Source organism: Callorhinus ursinus, unplaced genomic scaffold (genome assembly GCF_003265705.2).
Source record: "Callorhinus ursinus isolate GAN/ISIS: 27379988/994484 unplaced genomic scaffold, GSC_fseal_2.0 scaffold8, whole genome shotgun sequence".
Lineage (NCBI taxonomy): Eukaryota > Metazoa > Chordata > Mammalia > Carnivora > Otariidae > Callorhinus > Callorhinus ursinus.
The window spans coordinates 49,635,845-49,651,056 of record NW_027397070.1 but is presented as its reverse complement, the minus strand read 5'-3'; the positions used below and the strand labels follow the sequence as shown (position 1 = coordinate 49,651,056).

Below are 15,212 nucleotides of genomic sequence, written 5' to 3'. Positions count from 1 at the left end.
TGTTTGCCTTCTTCAGACAGAGGTATCAATCCACAGTCACTAGATGATCGGAACCCTGCAGAAAGAACTATTATTAAAATATCCATGTTGTATTTAGCTATTAAAAAATTGACTGCCTACAATCTGCTCTAAAGAAATGCCGCTGGAGAGAGACCTGAAACATACACAGACACAGCCACACACAGACACACAGACACAGACACACACACACCCTAAAAGAGAGAGAAGACAAATTGTACACATATACAGCATAGAGATTCTTCCTGCAGAAAAGTGCTGATCCAGACCTGCCCAGAGGAAATGAGTTCTTTTTAAACACAAAAAATGCAATCAGGGATAATCAGCAAGTTAACAACACACTTGCAAACACCCTAGTCCCTAGAAAGGAAGAATGCCAGCTTTCAATGCAAGTTCTGAGAACAGAACAGATCCTTTGGGCGAAGGAGGAAACAAGTGATCATCATGTCAGCGTCTTCGGGCAGAACTTTCTCCAAAGCCAAGAAGCTTTGGAATAGCAGTGAGCTCCAGAAGGCACCTGCTTCTAAGAAGTGCTTCAATAACCACATTCCCAAAGTGGCTTTGTGGGTTGGGGTTGCCTCGGCTCCTCTTCCCTGTCCGCTTTTCTAATGGGCTCCGTGGGGGAAAAAAAAACAAAAAAAGGTGGCATGCATGTCTTGACTCTCCCTCTCCTGCAGCCCACCCACAGGAAGGGAGACGCAATGCCCAGTGCAGCCCAGCCCAGGAAAGCAGCCGTAGAGACCTGGGCAGGGCTTCCACAGTAGCCCCTACATGACCTACGAAGGGGCCTCCAACAAGACCCCTCAAGGTGTCCTCGTCTCCAGCAAGTACCACCTATGAAATAAACTTGGCTTTGATTTAAAAAAAATTTTTTTTAATAATTACGGCTAAATTTCATATCAATTACAACCTGCTTTAGGCTGGGTGGTCTGTTGTGGGATGGTTTCAGGAACTGCAGATGCTATTTTTAATTACAAACCACAAGGCATGGGCCTCACCAAAAGGAAGAAACCCTGGGAGTCAGTGCTGAGACACACATCTGGCCCCACTTAACTGACCTCCCTTGTCCTGTTGCTTCTCAATCTTGGCTGCACAATAGAATCACCTGGGGAGTTTAAAAATATACAGATGCTTGGATCCCATGCCCCAAAAAATTCTGATTGAACTGGTCCATAAGGTGGGCCGAGAGTTTTTAAACTCCTTAAGTGATCCTAATATCTGCTGCCAAGGTTGAGAACCACTGTTCTGCCCTACACCATCCCACCACTTCCATGGAGAGACCAGCATGGGATGGCAACACATTTCTAGAAGAATCCTGGGCTTGACTCCAAAAGAATAGGAGGAAATCAAATTTCTTTACCTCTTCCCCATCCCAGCCTCCCAGCACACATACCCCTGTGGTCAGTTCTCACATTCTTCATCACTTCAACACTCCCTCCTGCTCGAAGCTAGGCCTTCAGTGAGTCCCGGAGTCCAGGAATCCGGATTTTAAGTATTTGTCAAAGTAGAGGCTAGACCACTTCCTCTCACACGTAATCCCAAACAGTCAGAATTCGGTGAATGAGGTGAAGGCAGTCTAAGTCTTTGGGCATGAGTCCCCCCTTCCCTCTCCCTGGGAAGCTGTAATTGAACTTGGGGGGGGGGGGCCTCTCCAAGGTTATGCTGAGTATTACCAGCCCCCTCAGGTGCTTGACTGGACAAGGGTCCTGTCAGTTTCCATGTTTTCCTGTACCATTCTCAGTACACGGAGAGCTGAAGGGAGGGCAGGAAAGAACCTCATATGAAAAATCCTGCTGCTAGAACAAGGTGCTGAGTAGGCCCATCCCCAGTTGCCTCATCCACCCTCCAGACACCTCCCCCAAAGACTGTGGGAGGAGGAGCCAGGGGAAGGGCTGGGATGACAGCGGGCCAAGCATGGCCTGCACTCCATCCACCCTCATTCTCCTTTGCACAGGCATTCTTCATCCTGGGGGTTAAGGAGGAAATGATGGGGAGTTTCCCATCCATCCCAAGGGTCCAACTCTCAAGGGATCAGGAGGGACGGCGGTAGCCACATTGCCCATTTCTATTGGATTTCTTGCTCTGTGCTGACCCTGCTAAGTTGCGCTCCAATGGAAGGAGCTGAGCTGGGGCCCACGTCCTGCAGTCTACTCCAGCTAGCCCTTTGAGTAAGGAGCCCAGGACTGAGTAGCCAGGATCCTCTTCTTGCTGAGATCTGTTGGGTTTCCTATTGAGAGCAATCAAAGGATTTCCACCCCCTCCTCAGGGAAAGGGACTGGATTATCTAACACATAACTAAAGATGGTCTTCCACCGCAGTGTTGGTTTCTGTCAAGGGTCTTGGCCCTCACCCTACCCCAGTGGGTGGGTCTCTAGTAAGAGAGGGCTCAGGGAGAAGGTCTTACCTTCCGAGCAGAGCTTGCCTCCATAGCCAGTGGTGGAACAGTCGCAGGTGGGGTGGCCATCCAGGAGAAAGCAGATCCCCCCATTTTCACAGGGACGCTCACCGCAGGGTCCCTCGGCATCCAACTGGACACCCTGGCTCCCCAGAAGCCGAGGCTCTGAGTTGCCATACTTGAGATCCAGGATTAATCCTCTGAAGCCGGGCATGGCCTGTACTCCATCAAGGGTCAGGGCAGAAGGTCGTATGTCCGCGGGGACTCCGCCAAGGAACAAGTCACTGACCACATCCATGTAGGGCCGCTGAGGCTGCAGCTCGGCCGCCTGGCCCTCGCCGTCAAGCACCAGCACTGTGCGCAGGTGGTCGCGGCTCACCATGAGGAAGTGCCAGCTGCTGTCGTTCACCTGCTTGCTGGACAGCACCGTGGTCTCCGCACAGTCCATGCTGAAGCGGAGCTGCACACGGCCATCCACCAGGGAAAGGCAGAGGAAGTCACAGACGCCACCGTCGTCCAGATAAAGGAGCAGCCCCGTGGACACATTGGTCTTGAACTGGAAGCTCAGGTCGCTGCGGGTGCTGGCATCCCAGCGGAGGTAGCGGGCCCACTGGTTGGGGAGGCCCATGAACTCGAGGCCCAGGCAGAGCCCCAGCAGCGACCCCAGCAGGACGCTCACCTTCAGGGTGAAGAAAACCGAGTTTGCGGCGAAGCTCATTGTGGCTGCCAGGACGGATCCCAGGGGAACCGACGACGGGCGGGGAACAGGCCTCAGGGGACGACCCCTCTTGTCAGCAGAAGGGACAGGGGAAAGGGGGGTGGGCCTGGAAGAGGGACAGAGAGCACACAAGAGGACGGAGGCGCACACACACGAATATCCAGAGGGTGAGGAAGAAGGAAAGTGGAAAAGACAGCCCCAGATGGGCGCACGAGCAAGAAATTCGACAAAGAGGCAGAAGGAGAAGGCAGGGCAGCAGAAGAGGAGGAAAGTCAGGTGGGTAAGTGGGGTCTAGAGTGAGGAGCCAAGTGTCCTTCTCCAAGAAAAGATCTCAGCTATCCATGTGGATCCGGAGGCCTTGTTTCGAGGAGGAGAAGGTACACGGTGGGTGGAAGGCTTCAGCAATGCACTCCTCCCAACAGACCCCCAAACGCCCCAGCCAGGGAGGCCGGGGAGAGGGCTGGGGTGGGGGTGCCGTGATGGAGGAGGCGTGAGCAGTGGTGAGGTGAGCCAGGTGAAAGGCAGAAACAGGCCAAGAACCGGTCCTGAAGCTTTACCTCCTAGCAGCAGGGGGCTGCAGGGAGCGGGGAAGCCCAGAGCTGAGTGCTCAGGCAGGGCAGGGCCCAGGGCAGAGCCGAAGCAGGTTCAGGCTTCATGGTGCGGGCCAGAGGCAGTCCTGCCCATAACCTGCCTCTCAGGACTCCAGAAAAAGACCTGCAGGGAGAAGGGAGGTAGGCAGAAAGAAGAGAAAGATTAGGGCAGTGTCAGGAAAACATTGCACCTTATTTCACAATTATTGATGAATGGCTGACTAGGAGCCAGGCTACTCTAGTGATTCCCATAGTACCTGGTGCTTTAAATGGGAAAGAGGGCCCAGGTTCTTCCAGAGCTGTCGCAGGACCCTGAGCTCAGTGCCTAATGATGCACGTGGTTTTCCCATATGCAAAAATAGTATAAAACTCCCAAAGCCATATCAGCACATTTTTACAGTATCCATAGCACAGGGTCACATCTATAAAATTTACTTTTAAGGTAAGTGCTAACATTTTATACACTCGAATACACACATAATTTTAACTATTTACCTATTAAAAGGCATGAAATGACACTGATTTCCTTTTAGATTTTTCTTTTTCAATTTGACAATCCAATGCCTGGGTGTAGGCGGCCTAAAACAGATACCCACCTTTAAGTTTTTGAAAGAAATATTTATAAAAATCAGCAGAAATAAATTAGAAAGTGAGTAGTGAGCAAAACAACTCTCATCTCTTAATACATGTTGGTGAAAAGTTCTTATAGGAAAAAAAATGTGTTTTGAGACTTAAAGAAAAGCTATGCCTGAATCCTTGTTCTCTTATGTGCAACTTTGAGCCAACTTCTTAACCTGTTTGAGCTTCTATTCCCTCCTTGGTAAAGCAGAGGAAAATAGTTTCTTTCTAAGGTTGGAGAGAGGATACAATGAGATCATGTATGGGAAGATCCTAGCGTGAAGTTATATCCATAATAGGTGATCAGTAAATACCACATTCTTGACTTTCTTATTTCTGGATTGAAAGGGATGGGAAGAAGAGTCCTTATGTGTCTGTGCATGCATGAGTGTGTGGATGTCTGTGGAGGAGGGGCAGGATATAAAACCACAGGTACTTTTTTAACAACTACAGAAACTGCAGAATAAACAACAAATGAGGAAAAGCACAAACCTAGAGCATATTACATATATTTTATACTGGTTGGAAATGCACCAACACCTAGTTGAGTGGGTGGTGATCTAGATGTTGACTCTAGCAGACTCTGGCCCACCTAGCCAAAAGGAGACCTCTCTGTTCAAATAAGAGCAATGAGTATAATTTCCGAGAGATGCACAAATTGCTACTTATTAATTGACACATTTGATAATTCACCATAGTCCCTTATTAGACCATTACGTCCACTATGTTTATGATGACCACATTAGCAAAGGTAGCTATTACCCCTGCTTTGAAGAGGAAAATATTCCTTAACCAGGAACAAACATCTATTCCCACTGAACAAACAAACCAAATCAATAAGAGGTTGATTAAATCCAGCATAAGGAAAACCTTTCTTCTTGAAAAGGTTTTATCCGAGCAGTGTTTCCCAAACTGTGGCATGGGTCACAGACACAGCAGTGTACAAGTGCCAAATCATGTGGGCTTTGTCAGAAGCAACTGTTAAAACTTCAGAAAGTTTTGGTTAAGGTCACTTTGGTAGCATGAAATCAACTATGCTAGGAGTATTTACAGCATGGAAATAGTCAAATACCACAAATCTGAGTCTTTGAGAAAGTGAGATTTCAGGAAAGCCTTGAAATCTCAAGAGTTGAGGGAATCAGCCATGGGAAGAATGTTCCAGAAGTAACAGCACAAAGGCCTTGAGACTGGGGCAGGCTGGTATGTGTGAAGAACAGCAAACAGGCTGGTGCTGTTGGAGTGAGAAGACATGAAGCCAGAGGTGGACTATCAGGAGGTCAGGTGATGAGACACGACCCAGTCTCTGTGAATGTGATCATTGTATGAGGTGAGGTATGGCAACCAAGGCAAAAGGCAACATCCCAGGGGGAGGGGAAACCCTGGTCTGAAAACAGGACTCCTTCTGCTTTCAACAACTACCACATCCACGTATTTCCTTAAATCAAAATCAAAGGGGACACTTTCAGGGAATGTGCTCAGAGGACAGCTGCTTCTCTGTCCCCTCCCCCCATCATGCATTTGATTTAGAGAAGTCGGGGTGGGGGGCAAGAAAAGGGGGAGCGAGGCAAGTGTGAGCAGAAGGAATAAGCCTCTTACAGGGCAGGGGGTACTCCAATCCTGGAATTATTAATGAGCCAAGAATATAAAAATCACATGGCCATAATGGAGCCCAGGATGTGTAAGCCCAAGAGGCTGGGGACAATTTTCTCAGTGACACTCCCCTGGCTGCTCCAGCTCTTGAGGGGGCTTCCCTCTCCACTCCCTGTCCTGCCAGTTTAGACCAAGGAGTCTACTGACCGACGGGCAAGGCCCAGGCTCAGATGGCCAAAGCCAAGGGGGCCTTCTGTGGGAGGAAAGGACGTAAAGATGGAGGGCCCAATCTTATGGACGAGCAGGGACATGGGAAACGCTTGAAACTTCCAGACTGGTCTATACTAGCTATCAATTTACCTCTGAGCCTCTGAAAGTCACTTATTTGTCTATATAAATTAAATGACTTGCTCAACTCAATATGTTTATTGAGCTCTGATTCATTCCAGACACTGTTCTATCAAAGCAGAGTAAGAAACTATTCTTGCCCTCAAGGGCATCAAAAAAATAGTGGGGTCAAGTATGCTGCAGAGACACAAAACACAGTGACGAAGAGCCTAGGTTCTAGAAGCTTGACAGGGAGCTCCCTGTGGGCAGGGTCTGCTTCACCCAGGTGCCTGCCACAGCACCTGGGCGTGGAGTGGGAGCTGAGGAAACGTAGAGAGAATGAAAGAAAACAGAAGCTGAAGAACATCCCTGTGGGTCATCTGACTTCTGCTCCATGCAGTGGCCTCCACACCACCCCACTGTACACAACAACAGCAATCCTGAGCCCCCACACTTCTCTGGATGCCAACCTCAGATGACCCAAAAAGGCAAAGCTGCACAAGCCTAGTGATCTGAAGAAACCTATGAAGGAAGAACTAAGCATCCCAGGAACACTCCCCTCCAAGGAGGATCATGGGAATTTTCCCAGCCTGTTCTGGGGTGTCAGCTCCATCCTGCCTGCTGAGTGTCTCACAGTCTTTCCCTCCAGCCCAGACCAGCACTGGAGATACCAATGCTCTCCTGCCTGCATCAATGGGGATCAAAAAGGCTGGCTGAGGAAAACCAAGTTTTCTTTCCTGCAGGTGCCAGGCAGCATCTGATTTCAGGACTGGTAACATCAGAATTGGGTTTATGTAGACTTGACACCCTATGGTCTGCCCTTCCATTGCTTTCTTGGATTGTGGACATTCCCATGACCTCTGAGAAACTGCCAGTAGGGCCAAAAGCTAAAGATGACCTTACATTGAACAGCACAGGCCTCGAGCCAACTGCCCCAGCATTTATTCTCTAGCCTTCTCTAGCCTTCTAGCAGAGCTACACAAGGCTCAAGAAATGGGAAAATGGGAGCAGAGAGCCCTCTCCACCCAGTCAGCCAGCTTCCACCCTCTCTTGAGCCATAGGATGGCCCAGGCAGCTGTAGGTGTACGGGTGGTTTGCCCCAGAGCCTACACGGAGGGCCTGGGCTGGTGCAGAAGCGCAAATGCTCATCTGTTATGTGGGAATCTAGCAGGAAAGTGAGTGACATTATCTAATTGCCAGCTAATTTACATAATTATCAAATGGCACACTTTTTATGTGGGGTTAACATCTTTGCAAATGTCTCACAATCCGGCCGCTTAGGAAGCAGGGGGGCCCCTCTCGCAACTCTGACATGCAGTCTCTTTGCCATAGGCCTGGCTTGGAAGAGCTGGCTGCCATTTGCCCTTCCACCTGCTCTCTCCAGTTCCTCCACTCTCTTGAGACAGACTCAGGAGAAAGTGGGCCCTATGTCTAGAACCAGGATGGGTATGTGAAGGCATGATGACTACTGTCTCCATGCCCAGCCCTTGCCGGTATGCCACAGTCCCCAGGTTGTGCTTGCCATTTTTCCCTTTAGAAATCCTTGTTAGCTTCCCTCTTATTCCCTTCACCAGAACCAGAAAATCTGTATAATGGCTCTCTGTTAGTTTTACTCGACTCCCCCTTTACCACACCCCTCACTCCACTTTGAAGCTAAAATGACTTTCGCCACCAATCTCAGTCCTGGTCATTCAAGTGGGGTTTATCCCAATCCCAGATCCTGCAACGCAACATAGCCAATTAGGACATTCCAATCTCCTGCCACAGTGATTAGTTTAGGGATCAGCCTGTCACCCAAACAGAGTCAAATGAGAGTTAACCCTGGGACTTTTGCTGGAATTATTGAGAGAAAGGTCCTCTCTTCTCACCTTGCTGTCAAACTATTAGAATGAGGCCCAGAGTTGATGAGAGAAACCAAAATGACCTTGTGTAAGAATAAAGACAACAAAGGAAAAAGCAGAGCCAAGAGTTGGCTAAAGACAGACTTCTAGTGATGTTTTAGCACCTAGATGCAAACAGGCCTGAAGCCCAGTGTCCAGTAGATCCTGGGGTTTCCGTTATATGAACCACACTTTTTTTTTTTTTTTTTTGCTTAAGCTAGTTTGAATTGGGCTACTAGACCTTCAAACACACTGTCATTAACATATTGATAAGAACTTTCATTTCATATGGCCACCCGTACTTGTCAGGATTCCCTGGGATCTGAAACACATGTCAGATGGCTCACCCCTACCACCAACGCTCCACACACCCACTTGTCCATGTCTTTGGGTGAAGGCATAGGATGTGGGCATGCCCTACCCCTAGGTGCTTTGGAGGGGAATGCAGGCTTGCTCTTGTACCACAGCCTCAGAGAATCACTAAGATTAAGTCAACTGCGCCCTGCCTGATACTACACAATTAGGGCAGCCTCAAATGCTCAGTCCTCTCGACCTTAATGCAACAGTAAAGACTCTACAGCAGGCACTGAGGGAGGTAAAGGCAGGAATTCTCTCCAAGACATGAAATCAGTTCAGGGTAACTATGTACAGCATGGGCCTTGACATCAGGCAGAGCTAGATTTAAACCCAGACTCATTAGTACATCTATTTTGCCTGGGGCAGCTTTCTGAGCCTCTGTTTGTTCATCCAAAAAAATGGAATGATAATACCTATCTCATAGAGTAGTTGTGAATTTTATTAAATTTTTAAAAGTATAGAGGTACAACTACTTCTGGCAAATTGTGTGACAGTAGCTACTAAAGCTGAGTATTTTTACCCCATAACTCTACAACTCCCTTCCTAGATATACATCGACAGAGATGCTTATATACGTCCAACCAAAGAAATGCAGGACCATGTCTATAACAATGCTATTCACAATGGCCAAAACCTAGAAAATAACCAAATGCCCATCTGCAGGAGACTGGATAAATCCACTGTAGTCTAGTCATGCAAAATGCTACTGGGCAGCGAGATGACTGGTGTTGGTCTCCAGAGCGCAGTATGGCTGAATCTCACAGCAGGGTACACACCGAATGTGTTCCATTTATATAAGGTACAAAAAGAGGCAAATTTACTCTATGCTGTGAAATGCCAGAATAGTGGTTACCCTTGGGGAAGTTGATGACTAGCAGAAGGCAAAAGGGTAAAGGAGTTCTATTTCTGGATCTGGGTGATGTTGCACATTGGGTTCAGTTTGTAAAAATGCACTGGTTGAGCATGATGTATGTACTTTTCTATACATATATTATTCTCCAAGTCAAAGCCAATCCCTTATCTGGGAAAATACGGGCAAACAGCCACGAGGTCTTCCAACAGGGAGCCCACTCTCCTTCTCTCCTCCCAGTCCATGCTGTACCTCAGCTCCCTCTTTCACGACTTATTCATGTCCAAGAATACCACCCTTCCTATTCTTTCTTCTTCCCCTGAAATCTGCTGAGCTACATCTAGTCTTAAAGGTGCCTTGGCCACCAAGCTTACCCTATCCTCTGTTTGCTGGCCTTACCCCTCCTGCAAAGGGAAGGGAGATAAGGAAGGCCTCCAAAGACCTCAACTCCAGTCTATCAAATGGACCTTTAGGGAAGGGTGTTTGAACCTTACATTGTGCTGAAAAAAGGACAGGGATGTGGAGAGAAGAGGATTGTTTAAAGCTCTGAACTATAATACCTTTTTTAAAAACAATTTTCCATAAAAACTAGGAGGTAGTCATGTCAGACTAACCTAAATTCCTTTTCTGTCAAGAATACTAATCCTTTATAGTAAAGACACACAGGAGTTATAATACATATGGACTTCAGACAATCTTTTTGAAAAGTTTCTCATGCTATGAGGACTATAAGGTGGACAGAACCAAGAGGATGTGTCACTGGCAAAACAACAGCATCCAAAGAAGGTGAGCAGCTTCTGGTGTGAGAGCAGGCCTTGCCCTATTCCTCATATTCATTAAGAGCTTGGGTGGGACTGGTCATGTTTGGGGGTGATCTGACACTAACAGTCAGTGAGCATCCCAGATGACGCTGTGGGATCTCATGAGGTCACGTAGGCTTAAACAGCCTACGTCTAGTAGGACGAACTTTGATGGAGATAAATGGAAAGCTATACAGCTTGATCCTCCAAAATAAACCACCCATAAACATGGAAGGTATAATTTGTAACTGAAAACTAGAACTGAGGAATCAAGTAGACAAGATGAGACGAGAGAGAGAGAGAGAGCATGTGTTCTGTGAATGCCAGATAACCAAATGCAATTTTAGATTACATGAATTAAAATATAACTTACAGGAAAAGGGAGATGATCATTTGTGTCAATTTGATCATTAGATTTTTATTATGAGCCCCACTTTTTGAGAGAAGTGTAGGTAAGCTGGTAGGTAGTAAATTGAAAGGAAGCTTTTTTGTTAACTTTTTTTTTAGCCATAGAGCACCCATGATATAGAGAGAAAGATTTAAAAAATAATAATAATAACTCAAATCCTGCAAGGCACTTACATGCTAGTGGAAAGGAAAGACATGAGCCTAAATCATATAAGGAGGTAGATCAAAGCTGAGAGGCAGGCTCTATCAAGTATGGGCTCAAAATGGCAGTGGCCCATCTCTAGGGTCCAAATAGAACACTGGCGCTAGGGTAAATGCCCCTTTCACAAAAGTCAAAAGCATGGGCTCTGGAGTCAGACTTCCTGGGTTCAAATCCCAGACTCATTACTTGCTGCCTATGTGACCCTGAGCAAGTCACTTGCACTCTATGTGCCTCAGTTGCCTCACCTCTAAAATGCTGATGATAATAATGAGTTGCCATAGTAAGGCACCTACTGTAAGGTAAAGCCCTTAGAACAGTGCTCAGCATGGATAAGTACCAAGTAAATGTTAGCCACCACCGCAGCTGCTGGGTTACTGTGGTCCTTGATGTTCATACTTCATCCTAGCAGCAGGGCTGGTGCTGGTACCTCTCACCTGGCCTGCTGAGAGAGAGTAAGCTGGGTAGATGGACATCTTTTAAAATTCATCCCAATGACAGAGACAACGTTAAGAGTCATACCTGAGCCTCTTCAAATGAGAAACCTTTGGAGGAACCACAGTGTTTGGGCTTATGGGGACAACTCAGCAGTAGCATGAGCAGCACCTTCAGGGGTCTGAAGTGTTCCTACATTGGAAGAGAGATCCCACAGGTTCTCTATGGCCCTCAAAGATAGGATTCCACCTAGTGAATAAAGTTGAGCAAGAGTATTCGAATCTTTATCTTATACACAGACCACCTCAAGATGAAGTGGGCTTCTGTGTCATTGGAGATATTCTAGAAGAGGCTAGACAGTCTTTGGAGTTGTTGTCCAGTACTCGACAGGTGTGCATGTAGTGCAATAGAGTCCAGAAGAACAGGAGGTGACTGGCCTGGTGAAGTCAGTGAAGACTTCTCAGAGAAGGAGAACTTAATGGAAATTTGAAGGAGAAGTAGAGCATAGGCAACTGGGAAGAAGTCTGGTGGGGGTGGGGGGAGACCCTGGACTGGGGGGTCAGAACCAGGCTCCGTCTTTCCACTAACTATTGGCCAAATGACCTTTTGGAAAACTATTATCTATCCAATTTTTAGTTCTTCTCTTGTAAATTAGAGACAACAATGAATATACCTTCCAGGATGTTGTGAACATCAGAGGAGGTAAAGGACTACATACTATAAGGTAATAATCATGTCTTCTTACCATGCCTTGACAAGTCTCTAAGGTTCATATCAAAAGCAATACATGGCTTTAATCTCTGCCCCTGTCTACCACCTCTACTCCATCCCCAAGAGACCCCTGCGTTGTCTCACGGGCAAAATGCAACAACAAACTCTTGCCCACAGACGGCAGGACTCAGGCCTTGCAAGGTGCCAACAGCTTCCCCAGCATCCCAGGTGCAGCCAGGAATCCAAGAAGCTGTGGTCATTCACAATTCAGACTCCTCCCTTCTCCCATCCTCTCCTCTCCCAGCCAGCGGGCCTCCCCAGCCCAGAATTCTAAGCCATGGGTTGGGAAGCCATCTGGCTGTGGGGAGAGTTAATAATGTATAATGGAGATAATCACCCTTCAAGATCCTCGCCTCTTGGGACCATTAAAAAGGATTCAATTGAGAGTCAGTGAGTTCTTTACATGAGGGTACAGGGAGAAGGAGGGAGGGGAGGGTTAGAGGTGGGGAGGAATAGAGCAGGAGAAAGGGAGGGGGAAAATCAACTAGATGTTTAGACGATCTGCCCCCCTAAAGGAGGTAGGGGAAGAGGGAAATTATTCAGTCCAAGAAGACAATCTGATCCAGCTTTCACAGCACCAGCCCAGCAAGAGTGCAATTTATGGGTCTTTTCTCCTAGCCAACTCTCTCTATACAAAGGGGAAAAAAAATCAAACACATGCAAGAGATGGGGAGAGATGCAGACAAGAGAAAATAAGCCTGCCCAGCAATCACGTCTGGGGCTGCTGGGATGGCTCTCTCTGTTCTCTTTCCAGGGCACAGTAAGGCCCCCACTGTGCTAATTATTCCCTTTACTTGACAAATTCTCCATTAACAAAGCAAGTAGTGCCGGATCTGGCAGGGGGATATGCAGAGGCTCCGGACAGACTAGAACTGTTCAGACTCAGACCAGACAGCCCCCAGCTTCACCATGGGGCAAATGTGGGGCACAGCCCCATCTGTGGGGTTCACCTCGGAGGTGTGAAGTACAGAGCATGCTTATTCCAGTGGCATGCAATGGTTGAGGGTAGGAAATGTGAGTGAAGGAAGCAGGGACAGGGACATGCCCAGGAATGCCATCTCTAGAAAGGGCTATAATGTGGGTGAGGGCCAAGCCTGGGAGTCTGGGGCAGGCTAAGGGCAGCCTCTGAGAAGGGGACAGAGCTGATCAGTGTGTCCAGGACCAAGGACAATTGCCATTGGGTGCTCCCATGATTTTGGAAAGCTACTGGTAAGGCTGTTCCACAGTTTTAGCTTCACATGCATCTTACACCAGTAGTACTCCTATCACACTTATATTGTGCAAGGCATACTCTCAGTACGTTACACCTGAAATCATTTAATTCCTGAAGAAACTGAAGTACCTATTATTATCCCTGTTTTATAGATGAGTGAACTGAGATCTCCAAGAGATTAAATAATTTTTCCAAAGTCATGCAGTTCATAAGGAGCAGATCTAGGTCTGGCTACAAGATCATGCCACGGCCCCATCTAATCTACCACATCCCCTTCCCCACCCTTAGGGTCCCTGGCTCTTTGGCAGAAAATTCCAGGCTTGGCCCAGTGACCCAAGGCCTCATAGGGGAGAGCTTTGGCTACACTGATCAATTCAGCTCTACCAGTATGTGTCTCTCCTAGACCCTGTACCAGCCTCCTACATGGTATCCCTGCCTCATCCTTGCCTCTTATGGGATATCTTCTGCACAGCAGTCAGAGTGACCTTTAAAATAGAAGCCATCACACCCTCATTCAAAACTCTCCAATGATTTGTCTACATACTCAGAATAAAATCCAAAGTCTTCCCTGTCAATATAGTCGATGATATCGTAACAGTGTTGTATGGTGACAGATGGTGACTACACTTGTGGTGAGCATAGCATAATGTTTAAACTTGTCGAATCACTACGTTGTACACCTGAAATGTGTACATTTGTAACATAAAGTAGCACTGTGTATCAACTACACACAAATAAAAAAAATTTAAAAAGATAAGTCCTCCCTGTCTTCCATAAGATCTTACTTGGTCTGCCCCCCAGCTATCTCTCCAAGCTCATTCACTACTTCTCACTGGGCCCCAGACATGCCACCTCCTTGGTGTTTTCAGAAATCACTAACTACAATTCAACCTCAGAGCCTTTGCTTTTCTATTCCCACTGTCCAGAATGCCCTTCCCCAAACCTTCTCATGTTGTATTCCTTCTTCCCACCCCAGGCCTCTACTTGAGTGCCTCCTCTATCTAAACTAGCTTTGGGGAGGGGGGGAGGGGAATAATAAAAAAATAAAATAGCTTTGGGGTACTGGTTAGTACTCTTCAGTCTTCTCTCCTTCCATACTTTGTGGGAGAACTGTACCTCCACATCTTCCCAGCCTACCTGTTCCCAAAGAACTTAGAAGAGGAGGTACAGGTACCATCACCAAACAACCAGACCTTAGCTCCTACCTTTACTCAAGGAGTCACCGCCTGAGAGAGAGAGGTGGCCAGAGGACGGGGATCTAAGCCCCGTTGGTGGCCGGGCAGTACACAATGACTCAATGAGCCCACCTGTTGCAACACCCCCAGGTTCCCACTGACCACTACCCCCAGGTTCCCACTGACCACTGCCCCCACTTCTACAGGGTATAAATTGTTCCAACCCTCATACTCTGTCCTGCAGGGAGGCATAAACACATGAGGCAGAAAGAGAAGAAAGGAAGGCTTGGGGCAGCAGGAGAAGACACAGCAAGGGGGCAATCTTGGGACTCTCCCTGACCAGGGCAAGTATTAGCAACTGAGGAGCTTTGAAGGTGGGTATGGTGCCTGGCACAGAGTAAGCTATAGACAAATGTTTGTTGACTGGATTAAGGGGAGGAAGCAGGTGAAAGTTTGGAGAATTCAAAGGCGAGACTCGTGGATCAGACAATTGGCAGACCGGCTCTAGAACTCTACCCTGACAGTGTAACAGACACAACCACTCACCCTACCACATACCCACCCAGAGAGAAAGAATATCATAGCTGGAAAAGATCATAGAGACCCAGTTCAAACCCCTCATTCTGTAGGTGAGGAAGGAAGGACTTCAGGGACAGTCAAACAAGATTCTAAGATCATACAACTGGGCAGTAGCAGAAATGGCACTAGGGCCCAGGTATGGGAACTTTTGAGATATTTCCATGAGAGCAGGAACTTTCCTATCTTAGGCCACCAAAGCCCTTATTTCTTCTAAAAAAAGAAGAAAGAAAAGAAAGAAAAGAAAGAAGGAAGGAAGGAAGGAAGGAAGGAAGGAAGGAAGGAAGGAAGA

At 47.4% G+C, this 15,212-nt stretch overlaps 1 protein-coding gene across 11 annotated transcripts in view; it reads right to left on the bottom strand.

Moving 5' to 3' along the window:
- NRXN3 (neurexin 3) overlaps window positions 1-15,212 on the bottom strand; it is a 1,564,009-nt gene that overhangs the window by 1,495,824 nt on the left and 52,973 nt on the right. For all 11 annotated transcript variants that reach the window (XR_012379101.1, XM_073895668.1, XM_073895661.1 and 8 more), the window contains exon 2: window positions 2,423-3,845. Coding sequence is in view for 10 of the 11 variants with exons in the window: in XM_073895668.1 (XP_073751769.1) it covers window positions 2,423-3,131 (709 nt within the window). In the remaining variant the exon portion in view is untranslated. The remainder of the gene's footprint in view (window positions 1-2,422; window positions 3,846-15,212) is intronic.